Genomic DNA, 15843 nt, shown 5'->3' with positions numbered 1-15843 from the left:
TTACGTCTCCAACGAAGTTGTAAAATTGGATATAACTTTACACAGAAAAGGTAAGCAAGTGATTTTTATCAAACTAAAATCATGTCAACACACATATTATTTGCATCTTGTGGCTAAACTTTTGAAACAGTGAGTATTTTAACGTTTACCGATTGGCCCCCATTCACTTCCATTGTAAGTGCCGCTGTGTAGCCCAGATTTGTGCTGTTATATATATATATAAATTAAGAGACCATTGCAAAATGATCAGTTTATCTGGATTTACTATTTATAGGCATGTGTTTGAGTAAAATTAACATTTTGTTCTATTCTATAAAGTACTGACAACATTTTTCCCAAATGTTCTTCCAATGTGTTTTCAGACCTCGAATAATCTAAAGAAAACAAGTTCATATACATTTTTAAACAAGACAATACTAATGTTTTAACTTCAGAAGAGTTCAGAAATCAATATTTGGTGGAATAACCCTGATTTTCATGGGTCTTGGAATGCTCTCTACCAGTCTTTCACATTGCTGTTGGCTGACTTTATGCCACTCCTGGCACAAATATTCAAGCAGCTCTGCTTTGTTTGATGGCTTGTGGCCATCCATCTTCCTCTTGATCACATTCCAGAGGTTTTAAATGGGGTTCAGGTCTGGAGATTGGACTGGCCATGAGAGGGTCTTGATCCGGTGGTCTTCCATCCACACCTTAATTGACCTGGCTGTGTGGCATGGAGCATTGTTCTGCTGGAAAAACCAATCCTCAGAGGTGGGGAATATTGTCAGAGCAAAAGAAAGTAAGTTTTCTTTTAGGATAACCTTGTACATGGCTTGATTCATGTGTCCTTCATAAAGATGAATCTGCCCAATTCCCACCTTGCTGAAGCACCCCAGATCATCACTGATCCTCCACCTGGTCGTCTAATGGTTAGACGGAGATCTGGAGAGGTCTTCAAGCCACAGTGTCTCGTACCCACTGTGAAACTGGTGGAGGATTGGTGATGATCTGGGGGAAGATTCGTCTTTGTGAAGGACGCATGAATGAAGCCACGTACAAGGTTATCCTGGAACAAAACTTGCTTCTGCTCTGACAATGTTCCCCAACTCTGAGGATTGGTTATTTCCAGCAGGACAATGTTCCATGCCACACAGCTAGGTCAATCAAGGTGTGGATGGAGGACCACCAAATCAAGACCCTGTCATGGCCAGCCCAATCTCCAGACCTGAACCCCATGGAATAGGACCTTGTGAAAATGCTGGAGGAAACAGGTAAACAAGTATCTATATCCACAGTAAAACGAGTCCTATATCTACATAACCTGAAAGGCTGCTCAGCAAGAAAGAAGCCACTGCTCCAAAACTGCCATAAAAAAGCCAGACTACAGTTTGCAAGTGCACATGGGAACAAAGATCTTACTTTTTTTTTTTTTTTTTTTCTCAGAGAAATTTCCTCTGGTCTGATGAAACAAAAATTGAACTGTTTGGCCAAAATGACCATCGTTATGTTTGGAGGAAAAAGGGTGAGGCTTGCAAGCCGAAGAACACCATCCCAACCATGAAGCATGGGGATGGCAGCATCATGTCGTGGGAGTGCTTTGCTGCAGGAGGGACTGGTGCACTTCACAAAATAGATGGCATCATGAGGAAGGAAAATGATGTGGATATATTGAAGCAACAGCTCAAGACATCAGCCAGGAAGTTAATGTTCGGTCACAATTGGGTCTTCCAAATGGACAATGACCCCAAGCATACCTCCAAAGGTGTGGCAAAATGGCTTAAGGACAACAAAGTCAAGGGATTGGAGTGGCCATCACAAAGCCCTGACCTCAATCTGATAGAAAATTTGTGGGCAGAACTGAAAAAGGAGGCCCACAAACCTGACACAGTAACACCAGTTCTGTTAGGAGGAATGGGCCAAAATTCCAGCAACTTATTGTGAGAAGCTTGTGGAAGGCTACCCAAAACGTTTGACTCAAGTTAAACAATTTAAAGGCAATGCTACCAAATACTAACAAAGTGTATATAAACTTCTGACCCACTGGGAATGTGATGAAAGAAATAAAAACTGAAATAAATCATTCTCTCTACTATTATTCTGACATTTCACATTCTTAAATTAAAGTAGTGATCCTAACTGACCTAAGACAAGGAATGCTTTCTATGATTAAATATCAGGAATTGTGAAAAACTTTAAATGTTTAAAGAGTTTAAATGTATTTGGCTAAGGTGTATGTAAACTTCTGACCAAGTGTGTGTGTGTGTGTGTGTGTGTGATATATATATATATATATATATATATATATATATATATATGTAGGGTTGGGGAGTAACGGAATACATGTAACAGGATTACATATTTAAAATACAAAAATAAGTAACTGTATTCCACTACAGTTACAATTTAAATCATTGGTAATTAGAATACAGTTACATTCAAAAAGTATTTTGATTACTGAAGAGATTACTTTGCATTTTATTGTCATTTGTTTCATTTAATATTTAGTCCTTTCAGATGGAAAACATTTATACATATAAATGATGTGATCCAAAGTGCATTTGAACAGCGGTGAAACACTTTCTTATGATGTGTTACATTCATACGAGCAGACAGAGAAGTAAGTTTGAAGTAAGTTTGGAGCACAAGAAATAGAAATAAACCTTGTGTAAATTGTCAGCTTTACGCTAAGCTAAAATGCTATTTCTAGCCATTTTACATGCACGTTACCAGACACGATCATATTTGTTTATCAAGAAAATTCACGTTGGATCATAATGTCTTTTTTTCTAGTAAGACATTTGATATTAGGGCAAAATTGTATACTTGATAATCATTTTTGTATTGTTTTCCTGTAAAAATATCTAAAAATCCTTAAAACAAGATAAATTTGATTTATCTTGTTTTAGAAACAACACTGCATAAGATATTTAGATTTTTCAGAGAATGTATTTTTAACGTGTATTTTGTCTTACTGTACTGGCAGAGTTTTTATAGTCAAAACAAGTGAAAAAATCTACCAGTGCTGAAGAAGTAATCCAAAGTATTTAGAATACGTTACTGACCTTGAGTAATCTAACAGAATACATTACAAATTACATTTTACAGCATGTATTCTGTAATCTGTAGTGGAATACATTTCAAAAGTAACCCTCCCAACCCTGTATATAAGGATGGACAAGTTGAAATTAATTTTTAGTTCACATTAAAAAAAACTTTTTTAAATTCTGAGTTTAACTTGCATTTAACCAGGAAAATTCCTTTAATAATGTAAAACCATAGTAAAGCAATATTGGAACTGCTTTAAACAGTGTAAGAAGCATTCCAAATCCTTTAAATATATGAATTCATTAATTTAATTATTTATTTATTTGTTGCAGTGGGGGTTGAAGTTACCACAGTTTTGTTGTAGGAACAATAACTTTAGTAACTGGTATTTTAGCAGAAATTATTGCCATGGTTACATTTCGAAAGAAAAAGCTTGAGAACTTGAACTTTCTGAAAACAAACTTTACTGGTAGCTATCTCCTCAAATAAATCTAAGGTCAATTTCCATCAATGTAGATAATAGTTTAATGATCGTAGCTATAGTGCTTTTACAATATCTTTAAAAAGTGCCAGTCTGACAATTCTAGTGCATTCATTTACCACATTTCTCTAGCCTAAAGAAATGTCATGACATATACAAAGAGGAAAAATATTAAATTTATTCACAAAAGTAACACAACGTAAATACAACATCTCTTTAATGCTCAGAGTGCAAACTCATATTGAGTGGTGTGCCAAGCCAAGAAAAAGAGCAAGCCTCCATCTCCCATTACCAGGTGTATCAGCCCTGTACAGACAGACAGGCAACTCATTAGCTTGGGTTGTTTACAGTCTGCTTTACAATCAGGACATTGCAAAAAAAAATAAATAAATAAATAAATTTTATACAACCATATCATTGCATAACAATAATGTCTTGAAAAAAAAGACAATTATCTAAAAAAAAAAAAAAAACTTCATTTCGCATCACCAGCGCCGCCTACTGGCTGGTCAAAGCACATCACCTAGAAATATGTGCCCGGTGGGAAATACACACCAATCGCTTTCCATAGTCCATGATAAAGAGTTGGACAACTAGTCGTCCTCGTCCTTCTTGAATTTGCCTCTAATGTAAGGAACATAATCCAGAATGAGCCGCCAGTCTGTGAAATGGATAAGAGCCACTCCACCTACTGTACCCCAACCGACCAGGGTGGGAACCCTGGATTGCAAGGGAGAAAAAAGAAGAAAATTGTATGTCAAAAGTAGACCTTAAGCAATGTACATAAAATACATACAATTCCAACACAACACATATATTCAACACAATAGCATAGTAAATACAGAAACAGACGTGCAATTCTGTGCAGTCTTCAAATTTGCAATATTACTATGTTTCACACATTGCATTTTGAAATATTAATAATTACCATTAAAAATTAACCATACAGTAACGGTCTCGTGTTATTTCCTTTTCAAGCAGCACTACTGTAGAGTACAAAAGCCAGAAACACTTGCATGTTGACAATCAATACAAACTGTACTTGGCACAATACTTGTAGTTTATTTTTTTAAAGGCATAAGATGACTCAGCACGCCATTAAACACAAATATGTCAATGTGCTAATTATGTATCAACATCCAGTCCATCCATTGTTATTAACATGCTGTTCCAGAATCATAACAGTGGCTACAAATGCTTGAAATTCTTAGTTAACCTATTCTACACGCTATTTCTATAAATCAAGGATAAATCAACTTACCACACTCTGAAAATGGAGACATATTTGGGTCCGATCAACTTTTTGATCTTCTGCATGTTGTCATTTACCTTCTTATGTTCAAAACAAGAAGTTAAATGGCTGTTTTAGGACCCCGGGCTGTCCATCATCAGCCTGATAGAAAATTCTAGAAGTGGGTGGAATGAAGGCCTACTTTTGTATGTAACATATTAATAGAGCATATATTTGCAAGTCATAATTTCAAAATTAAGGTGTGCAGTGTTTTAAAAAGGGTACTTGGTAAACAGTGGGGATGTGCGGTTCATGGTTTCTCGAATCATTTCCACTTTTTTTCCTGACCAACAACTGGGCGACTAGACTGTTTTCTGGTTCTGGTATCTATACCAATTTAAAACGACCAAAATGATTGGTTGATTAAGATGGAGAACCACAACCATTTTAAGTGTGCAATTGAGTTCAGGCTGAATCTGTGCAGTTGTTGGCTGTCATAACAACTCAAAGTAGTAAATGATGTCAACTTGTGTCAAATTGTCCATTGTTGCCAATGGTTTGCTGCAGGTTCACCACTACCGGTGAAGAGCTGCAAACTTCTGGCAAACAATTTTGGCGAATTTGTGGCAAGTTTGCGGCTAGTTTGCCAGAACTCTAGATTTTTTTGTGAGCGTACTCCTTAAACTTAAGAGGCACTGTCAAAAGACGGTCATCACGACTCTATAAAGTATCAGCATTATGAAGCCACATGTGGGGGGGATATAATATGCTAAACTCACATTATCCACTAAAAATATGCGCCGATGTGAGTGGAAAACAAAAACAGGCTTCCATAATGAATCGTGGAATACTTCCTCGTTCAGGAAAAAGGTGGATGGATATCTATATGTATTTAAGGAGTATTATGAAATGTAAAAAGAAGATTTGTGCTGTATTTTGTTTTGAGCAATATTTGAAGGTCAACGAGATGTCCTCAAGCACAACCACTTTGTTTATAGAGTTACGTCTGTGAAATAATCGTTACTTATAATTTTAGGATGAACAGAAATTCGACATTTTGCGGAGACTGTGACATCTCGTTGAAGATCTATTACTTTGCCGCCTTCTGATCTAATGTTGTGCCGGCACAATTTATTAATATTGCCCGAAAGCGGATTTCCGAAAAGTAGCAAGGGAAGACTAATTTATGAGTAACTTGCTACCTCATTTGTAAGGGTTAGGTTTAGGGGTTGGGTTGTAGTTTCTCTGACTATTCAGGCACCACTTTACTGATGAATATTTCTAAATTGTCCAATCAGATATCACTTTACTCATGAATATAAATTACTCTTCCCCTGCCATTCAACCTATCGGAAATTCATGACTCGGAACGTTACATCTAAAAAACAAACTGTTGTTGGTCAGACAGCCCCTTTCTTTAAAAATAGCTACAATACGGACCAGACTCTATGCCGACAGTCAAAAGTCTAACCCTATTTTTTGACCAATTTATAACTCTTAACAGCATTCAATTACTTTTTTAAAGGTGCACTCAGTATTTTTTTTATGTATGTCATCTTTGACTGACACTGAAATTTAGAAATTCACTTTTCTATATCACAGTCAGTCATAATTTATTTAATGTACAATTGTCCAATAAGGTTAATTTGTATTCGGCTGGTCACGTGACCTTAACTTGGCCGCCCCCATGAGGGGACACTCCCCCTGTAGAATGAAACAACTTTTGTAAAGTTACTGATATGACTTTTGAGTTTTCATCTCATGTTAGTGATCATGGTTTTATACATAGTGCATTCATAAAATATTCAGACCCCTTCATTTTTTTTCACTTTTTGTTATATTGCAGCCTTATGCTAAAACGCTTTAAATTATTTATTTTTTCACATCAGTCTACACTCCTTACCCCATAATGACAAAGCAAAAACCAGATTTCTGATAACTTTGCAAACTTACATAAAAAAAAAAAAAAAAAAAAAAATATATAAAACCTAAAATATCACATTGACATAAGTATTCAAACCCTTTGCTGTGACACTTGAAATTTAGCTCAGGTGCATCCCATTTCTCTGGATCATCTTTGAGATGTTTCTACATTTTGATTGGAGTCCACCGGTGGCAAATTCAATTGATTGGACATGATTTGGAAAGGCACACACCTGTCTATATAAGGTCTCACAGCTGAAAATTCATATCAGAGCAAAAACCAAGCCATGAGGTCAAAGGAACTGCCTGCAGAGCTCAGAGACAGGATTTTATCAAGGCACAGATCTGGGGAAGGCTGCACAAATTTCGGCAGCATTGAAGGTTCTCAAGGGCACAGTGGCCTCCATAATTCTTAAATGGAAGTTTGGAACAACCAGGACACTTCCTAGAGCTGGCCACCCCGCCAAACTGAGCAATCTTGGTAAAGAGAGGTGACCAAGAACCCAATGGTCACTCTGGTTGAGCTCCAGAGATCATGTGTGGAGATGGGAGAAACTTGCAGACAGAAAACCATCACTGCAACACTCCACCGATCTGGGCATTACGGCAGAGTGGCCAGACGGAAGCTTCTACTCCCTGCAAGACACAAAAGAGAACCTAAATGACTCTCAGACTGTGAGAAACAAAGATTCTCTGGTCATGAAATAAAGATTGAACTGTTTGGCCTCAATTCCAAGAGTCATGTCTGGAAGAAACCAGGCACTGCTCATCACATGTACAATACCATCCCAATGGTGAAGCATGGTGGTGGTAGCATCATGCTGTGGGGGTGTTTTTCAGCGGCAGAGACTGGTCAGGGTTGAAGGAAAGCTGAACGCAGCAAAATTCAGAGATATCCTTAATGGAAACCTGGTCCAGAGCGCTCGGGACCTCAGACTGGGCCAAAGGTTCACTTTCCCACACGACAATGACCCTAAGCACACAGCAAATACAACGCAAGAGTGGCTTAGGGACAACTCTGTGAATGTCCTTGAGTGGCCCAGCCAGAGCCCAGACTTGAACCCTGGAGAGACCTGAAAATGGCTGTCCACCAATGGTCCCCATCCAATCTGACAGAGTTTGAGAGGATCTGCAGAGAAGCACAGCAGAAAAATCCCCAAATCCAGGTGTGCAAAGCTTGTCGCATCATACACAAAAAGACTTGAGGCTGTAATCGCTGCCAAAGGTGCTTCAACTAAGTACTGAGTTAATGGTCTGAATACTTATGTCAATGTGATATTTCAGTTTTTCCTTTTAATACATTTGCAAAGTTATCAAAAATCTGGTTTTTGCTTTGTCATTATGGGGTATGGAGTGTAGATTGATGTGAAAAAATAAAGCATTTTAGCATAGGCTGCAACAAAACAAAATGTGAAAAAATGAAGGGATCTGAATACTTTATAAATGCACTGTGTATCTCAAAATTACAATTCATTTCTTTGAGTAAAACTTAAGCAAAATTACTGAGTGCACCATTTCTCTAAAAGGACAAGCAATGGCAATACTTTTATTACAATATTTTTATTTACTTAACTCATTTGAAGGTATACAAGATCCAAAGCAAGACATTGGAGGAAAAAAAACAAAAAAGTATAATTCTGTTATTAAAAAAATGGCACATTTATTGCTACATTACTGTTATATACAGGACAGTTCTCAATACCTACTTTATATGTATATTCATAAAAAAAAGTTTTTTAAAAAAAAGACAAAAACCGGAGGCACTCTGAAGACAAAACAGCAGTGTTGTTCATGTCCCTACTGCAACTGCAAGACACCAGGTTGTGTAAAATTCACACACATCGTAATAATGATGGAAATCATGGGCAGCGATTTGACTATGAAGGGGTGTGCAATGAATATTTCATTCAAATGTTCACACGGTTGTACATTCAAGGGGTGGGATTAAAAAACTTTTTGCTTTGGAAAAAAGTAACATGAAATTGTGGACAGGAAATTACTTGAATATTTTCAAAATTGGATGGTATTAGCTGGACGTAATGAAAATAACATTTAATAGTCTAGAGTTGTTAGGCTTCTACATTTGATGAATCAATGAAGATCCCTCCATTTTCTGGTGTGCTTAAAAAAAAAAAAACAGGACTAGTGACACCAACATCTCAAAACCTAGTCATACCAAAAGGTGACTAGAATCTAAAACTGCCAAAAAGGTGCACAAACACAGAATTGTAATGAAGACAAAAGACTCGCCACTACTTCCAGAAAAACAATCTAGGAGTTAAAAAAAAAAAAAAAAAAAAAAAAAAAAAAAAAAAAGGATGAGCCATTTTTGAGTTCAAATAATAACAAATGGTCAAGTTTACAAAAAAAGTTTAGGCACTGACAAGGCATCACTCTCAAAAATGACAGTCTTGAGAAGAAGGCCACAATATATAAAATGTTCAACAATTTATATCAAGAATTGATATTACGCTTCCATTATGCTTTTGAACAACCTCCTCTGGAATATGGTGAAATGTTTGAAATTATATCCACTGTGGACATTTTGACAATTACACCAATTTTATCATACATACATATAAAACAATCTGGTGCATCTTCTCACGCACATAATGACATCCAGTGAACGAAAAACATTTGTGAAGCTGCACACTGACTGTATGGGATGTATACCTTGAAATGACGATAAGAATGATCAACTAAACTCAGTAAGCCAGTCAGATGGCGACTTTGAGCGAGTGCTCTACATTTGAATATTACATTCAAACAAGTTGCATTATATGCGTTGGAGAGACTGAAATTAACTGTATTGGCAAACGTTGCCTGACGGACTACACCATTGCCCAAGAACACCTCAAGCTTTTTCCTTAAAGCAGGAAACATGGCTTCAAAGAATTACTCGCCTTGAAGCACTCTCAATCGTTAATCAAATATCTATCATTTCATTTTTCAGAATAGAGTTATTCCGGGGCATACGTTATGTTTCTGAAAATATATGCAGGGTCTTCTGAAAATGTATGGTCTATTTCGATCATACGTGTCTCTGAGCGTTCACTTGCACTATAGACTCTACACTTCAAACTAATATGTTTTTGTTATTTAGAAATCTACTATGTATAGATTAACAAAAATATATATATTTATATATATATGTATATATATTTATTCTTACATTTTTCTCAAATCGAAATAACATCAATTACGTGAGGTGAACATGTGTTAAGGTTGCAGACTTTTGGCAACATCCACATTGAGCCATTAATATGAGTGAGCGATGATTGTAAATATCCTGGCAAAAAAAATAACAATTGGGCTTACAATAGGTGAAAATTGAAAATTTTGCTTCGGAACTTAAACCACGTCCACACAATGCATTTTCACTAAGTTTACGCTTCTTATAGACACTAAAATGGCGTTTTTCTCCAACGAAAACGGACTTCCGAAAACAATCTCCAAAACTGCATACTTTTAAAAACAAATGCAGTTTTCCAACTTAAATGGATGTGTGTAGACGTGGCCTACTAATACGTTTTCGTTCGAAAACGCATCAAATGTCGCTACGTTTATGCCACCCATCCACACTGAAACGTCATTTTTCTCTGCCAAAAACGGTTCCGAAAACGCTCTCCATTTTCGAATACTTATTTGAATACTTAGTGTGGACGTGGCCTAACAAACACAACATCCGGAATCCAAGCATTGTTTCTGTCTTGGTAACAGAAGTTGACGCTCCTTAGAATGTGGCAGGCAGCTCCAAAAATGTCTGTTCATATATCTTCTGATTGGTTGAACTATCCTAAACTGAAGTCAATGGCATTGTAAGAGCTGAATAACATCGGATGATGCGTGACGCAGGGGATGCAAAACAAATCTCCTGTTTCAAACAGTCTGGAGAGCCGCGACGACCCGTGTGCTTTTCTCCCATTCTGGAAGAGCCCTGGCCCATAGAGCAGAGGCATGCTGGGATACAAAGTCCTCAAAAGCACCACAGGTTCTCCCCACCTCTCATGGGGTTCTGTTACACAACGCATGTAAGACTGTACCTTTCAGTAGGGAATGACAAACCATGTTAAAAAAATCCGCTCATATACAAGCAACTCCCAAACTACTTTGTTCCACACAAGTAAGCAGTTTCGTCTTATATAAAACGTAACAATTAGGCACAAATCCTTGATTAAATTTGACGTTTGTTGACATAAGTCTCGTCTCAATCAAAGTGACTCTCTCTGCAGTGGAAAAATGCCAGTTGTGGTCTGAACACATCGATTCCTATGATCCGTCATTGTAGGGAAGCAGAAAAATACAAAAAAACTGACCAAGAGTTCTTCACATTTGTGCTAGTAATTGTGGTCTGGAGTGATCTGCTGTGTCAGTTTTGGCGGAAGGTTTGTGTGTCCAACAGTTTGAAGGGTGCACCTCTGTATTTCATGGATGATATGCTTTCCGAGTCACTATATGCACACAGGGAGGATGAGAACGGTGGAAGAGATTGAAGGTCACTTCTTCCAAGAGCCCAAGAAATTTCACTGGATCTGAAGACGACAGACAAGTCATGTTGTGAAACATTAAATTAAATATTTGAACAATAAAACTGTTTTTCTCACATTCTATACACACTAACTATGCTAATATTGGTTGGAATATTAAACTAGTAAAACCTGGCGACCTCAGTGAATTTTGGCTTCAAACTGTACAACTAAGAATGTACATTTAACTCACCACATCACATGTGACTGACAGAGTTGCGCCCATCTCCTCCCAGGCCCGAATGAGGTCCGGACAGCTGCATCTGAGTGTCTCCAACCACCCCGGACACCTTCTCTTCCTCACGTCGCTTCAAACATGCTGCTTTGGGGTTCAGGTTGCGTTCTGGATGAAAATGAATGTAAAGAAAATTTAACAGGGATTAACTTAAGGAAATCAAAGGTCCGAAATATCCCACGATCCACAACGTGAAGTTTTAACGAACTCAAATATGGTGACTAGTCAAACAAGTGACATTTTATATACAAGTTATTTTTAACAGTAGCCTAATTCATTAACAGTAATTAAGCGATTTATAAATCCATAATAAACATAGCCTAAATGTGTTAAAATACACTGAACTAAGAATATTTTAAGAGGAAAATGTCAATATTTGCACTCCTTTTGTGTATTAAATTATATTTAAACAATAGGCTACACTTTTTTGGAGTCATCCACATGCGTTTTGCGATATTAACGTTAACGATTAATTTCACTGTCAAAATGCATTTAGTTCCTTCTTAGAAAAGAAAACAATATGCAACAATGTTTTAAAACATTATCGTTACATAATATGTTACAAAAAAAAAAACAGTTAAGAGGTCCTTTCTCCTTCACTTGATCACTGACACGGAATCACTATTGTATGGGTTTGTGGTGTGTTCGTCAGTTCAATTGACCTCGGACCGCCAAGGTTCTGCCCTATTCCAACCAGTGTTCAGAACTCACACGGAGCTGTATGAAATGTCAGATTAAGAAAAATGAATGCGTTAAACGTTTTAAATTATATGCATGCGTAACGCATTCATTATGACAGCTCTAGTGGAACCGCATACCTCGGACTTGTTGCTCCAGGTTTAGTATGACGTTGACGGCCTGGTGCAGGATGAGCAGTTTGGTCTGGGGTTTGTCGTTGCTCAGGTGCAGCTGGCACATGCGGCCCAACTCTTTGAAGGCCTCGTTAATGTCACGCACACGCAGTCGCTCTCGTGCATTATTAGCTACTCGCCGCTCCTTCTCCCGTTCAACTTTCACCTCCGCCGGCAAGTCCTCGTCATCTTCATTGTCTTGACTGTGGAGAGTCCGTTATGAGTAAAATTGAGAATTTACATATGAATTTTTACATTTAGATTTTTTTTTTTTTAAATCAGCTGTGCAAAGCAAAATGCATTTGAGAACATTAGAAACTGCGATATGCAAGTCAAAATTTCAGACACACATGACTGAATTTGTTTCTCTTGATATTAAAGACCATTTGATCTAAAGGTTAATGCTCAGAAGTTACTTCATAGTTTTGATGACTTTACTATTATTCTAAAATGAAGAAAATGATTATAAAGAATGCGAAAGAGTTTCCAAATGTTTGATTGGTACTGTAAATAAATCTCTAATCTCTTTTACATAAGGAAATTAATGCTGATGAAAAATCAAAACTTGCTTTTCAATCTGAAGGCTTGCAGAATAGAGCCCATTGTACATTAAAAGACAGCCATGAAATCATTATATAGGAGAGAGTTAGCCCCACCTGTATCAAAATCATCTTACATTCTCCTTGGTCTTTCAAAGCCACTGACTGCAATTTAAACTCAACACTACATTTTGTATTTTGCATGTGTTCCAATAACATTCATACATTCAGTGTTTTAAAAACGATCAAGACTCGCATCCTGAGTCTTTTACAAGCATGCACTCTATGGTGGGAGATAGACTTACTCTTCTCCCTGGTCTGATACACTTGAAAGGGCTTGATGGGAAAACACGTCCTTTCTGAAAACAATGTGAGAGTTTGGGAAGGGGGAGAACACCATAAAAACAGGGCACTATGCGTGTTGGAGAAGCACGGACATTTTGAAATCAGGCCAGTCAACACAGTGTGATAAAACATTTGCGTATACAAACTTAAAGTATGTTTCTTTGCAGGAGGTATAGTCTAGACCAGGGGTCATCAACCTATGGCATGCGTGCCAATGCTGGCATGCGGAGGGGTAATCACTGGCACGCCAGCAACGGTGAAAGAAGAATAGACTATTTTATTTATATAAATTCCGCACCTGCATTCCAATCTACATCTTGATGCAATCCTTCTTCATGATCACGCAGCGTGTTTTTATGAGCTGAATGGGAGGCTAAACAAAAAGTTAAAGTGACAAGACTGCAGTATACCCAACAGACTCCTGCAGCGTGTGCAAGCTATTCTCGCATCACGAGCCGGCAGTGCTTCACTTTCAGTTTAATCTCGCGAGTAAACGCACCGCTTTGCTTCGGTCAGGCTGCGCGGACGACAGCCTACATTAAGAAACATTTGTTTCTTTTTGCTTTCGGAACAACACATGATTTAATAAGGAAAACACCACTATGAATCCTTGAGATTTCCAAACTCAGCATACAGGTACACCCTCCTTAAACCATGGACATTCAACATTACATTAAACGATTAAAAGTGAAAACATAAACCCACATCATGGGGTTAAAAAAAATGAGTATTCAAAATATAAAAAAGGAGATCAAAAGTTGATCGGCTTGTGATGCTCAAATGGTTTTATTAGAGTTTAGTATCCCATTCAGCTCATGAAAACAAGCTGCGTGATCATGAGGAAGCATGGAATGTAGATTGGAATGCAGGTGCGAAAAATTTCATATAAATAAAACGGCACAGCCATTGACCAAAAAAAAAAAAAAAAGGCACTTCATGTCAAAAAGGTTGCCGACTCCTGGTTTAGACGATGCAGACATGCTACAAACCACGCAGTTCACCACTGATCAGTTAAAGGAATCATTCACCCAAAACTGAAAATTCTCCCATCATTTACTCACCCTCATGCCATCCAAGAAGTGTATGACTTTCTTCAGCAGAACGCAAAGATTTTTAGAAGAATATTTCAGCTCTGTAGGTCCATACAATGCAAGTGAATGGTGATCAGACATTTGAAGCTCCAAAAATCACAAAGCAAACACAGAAGTTATCCATATGACTCCGTTGTTAAATCCATATCGTCAGAAGCTATATAATAGGTGTGGGTGAGAAACAGAACAATATTTAAGTCCTTTTTTACTCTAAATCTCCACGTTCACTTTTACATCTGAAAGTCACATGTGGTGCCTGTTTAGTTTCACTTTCACATCTCAAAGTGAGTTATGAATATTGTTCTGTTTCTCACCCACCCCTCTTATATTGCTTCTGAAGATAAGGATTTAACCACTTGCATTATATGGAATTACAGAGCTGAGATATTCTTCTAAAAATCATTGTTTTTGATATGCTGAAGAAAGAAAGTCTCATCTGGGATGGCATGAGGGTAAGTAAATAAGATTTTTTGGTTAAGTATCCCTTTAAATGTATCAATGGCGATATTTTTGAACAAACTATCAACTGTTAAAAGTTGTAGTTGTTTGAGGTATGAAAAGTAAAAAAAGAACAAATGAAATCAATTCTGATAAACCCAATCCAAACCATAATCATATGTGGTTTCAAATCGGATTATAACGTTTTTCAGTCTAATTGGAATTCAAGTTGTATTTGTCGTCATTCGAGCGACCAAACGTATTAAGTGTCATGTACCTTGGTCTGGTGCGAGGCGGTTTACTTTCTTTCTTCTCTTCCTCAGACTTATCGGCCACGGAGGAGTTCTCGTCATCTTCCTTGTCTTCCCTCTTAATGTCAGACTTGTTTGACGATTGTGTGGCTTGAGCCAGGCCTCCAGGCAAACCTGAAGCTGAAGACACGAAATTGTTAAACAAGTCCCACCTGCTACTCTTAGATTTACATCTGTTGTTTACACATTTTATTGGTTGAAAAAGCAAGAAAGTGTTCCTCACTGTTGAAGCCCTCTGGAGCTCCTCCGGGCGGTGGGGTGCCTGAAGCATGAGCCGACTGCAATAGAGTGCTGCTGGGAGGAAGGCATGCGTGGTCCTCGTGGTGGCTTCCAGCCTGCAGAACAGCGCAACAAGGGAGAGTAATTAGCACATATCAATACCCACACGTGCATTAGTATTGCCACTCTAAAAATATAGCTTGCCAAGCAACTCAAATCTTTAGTTATTTTGCAGTGAGCAAAATGTCAATTCATGTTAGCCATTTTTCAAATGTTTAGATCATAGAACCAAGTGTTCACTAACCATGGCAGGGTGTCTGTTACTGAGGGGCAGTCCAGGGTTGGAGTAGGCCTGAGGAAGCCCCGCAATGGCTCCACTGGATGTCGAGACGGCACTCAGTAGGCTGTGCATGTCGCCGTGGGCTCCGGGAATACCCGGGGATTGACCCACCGCATGACTGCGCAGGACATGGATAGCCTCCTCCAGTCGGTCTTCCATTTTGTTCTGTTGTTGAGGAAGATCAGATCCAGTCAGTACATTCACACTTTAAATATTTAATGAATTAGTCTTTTTAAAATGTCAAAAGTTTCAAGTCTGACTGAAACTGTCCAATTTTGCAAAGTTG

The 15843-nt window shown here is 37.8% G+C and overlaps 1 protein-coding gene and 1 long non-coding RNA gene across 8 annotated transcripts in view; both read right to left on the bottom strand.

Annotated features, from left to right (window-relative positions):
- Positions 1–3666: 3666 nt before the first annotated feature.
- Positions 3667–6582, bottom strand: LOC127438963 (uncharacterized). The gene is made up of 2 exons (XR_007896827.1): positions 4770–6582; positions 3667–4228 (listed from the first exon to the last, which is right to left on the bottom strand). It is a non-coding gene; the product is annotated as an uncharacterized LOC127438963 (long non-coding RNA).
- Positions 6583–8203: 1621 nt separating this feature from the next.
- The window catches only part of LOC127438962 (transcription factor E2-alpha-like), a 30425-nt gene continuing 22785 nt past the window's right edge, over positions 8204–15843 (bottom strand). For 6 of the 7 annotated variants that reach the window (XM_051694907.1, XM_051694906.1, XM_051694908.1 and 3 more), the window contains 7 exons: positions 15522–15722; positions 15222–15333; positions 14965–15118; positions 13119–13172; positions 12242–12477; positions 11382–11531; positions 8204–11194 (listed from right to left, as the gene is read on the bottom strand). In XM_051694907.1, the coding sequence (XP_051550867.1) occupies positions 11386–11531; positions 12242–12477; positions 13119–13172; positions 14965–15118; positions 15222–15333; positions 15522–15722 (903 nt within the window). In that variant the 3' untranslated portion in view covers positions 8204–11194; positions 11382–11385. Of the gene's footprint in view, positions 11195–11381; positions 12141–12241; positions 12478–13118; positions 13173–14964; positions 15119–15221; positions 15334–15521; positions 15723–15843 lie in introns of those variants that run through there. The other variant, XM_051694911.1, reaches the window with a different exon arrangement.

The sequence above is a fragment of the Myxocyprinus asiaticus genome, chromosome 50 (genome assembly GCF_019703515.2).
Source record: "Myxocyprinus asiaticus isolate MX2 ecotype Aquarium Trade chromosome 50, UBuf_Myxa_2, whole genome shotgun sequence".
In the NCBI taxonomy this organism is placed as follows: Eukaryota; Metazoa; Chordata; class Actinopteri; order Cypriniformes; family Catostomidae; genus Myxocyprinus; species Myxocyprinus asiaticus.
Note: the sequence above shows the minus strand (reverse complement) of the source record. Positions and strands in the feature narration are given on the sequence as shown.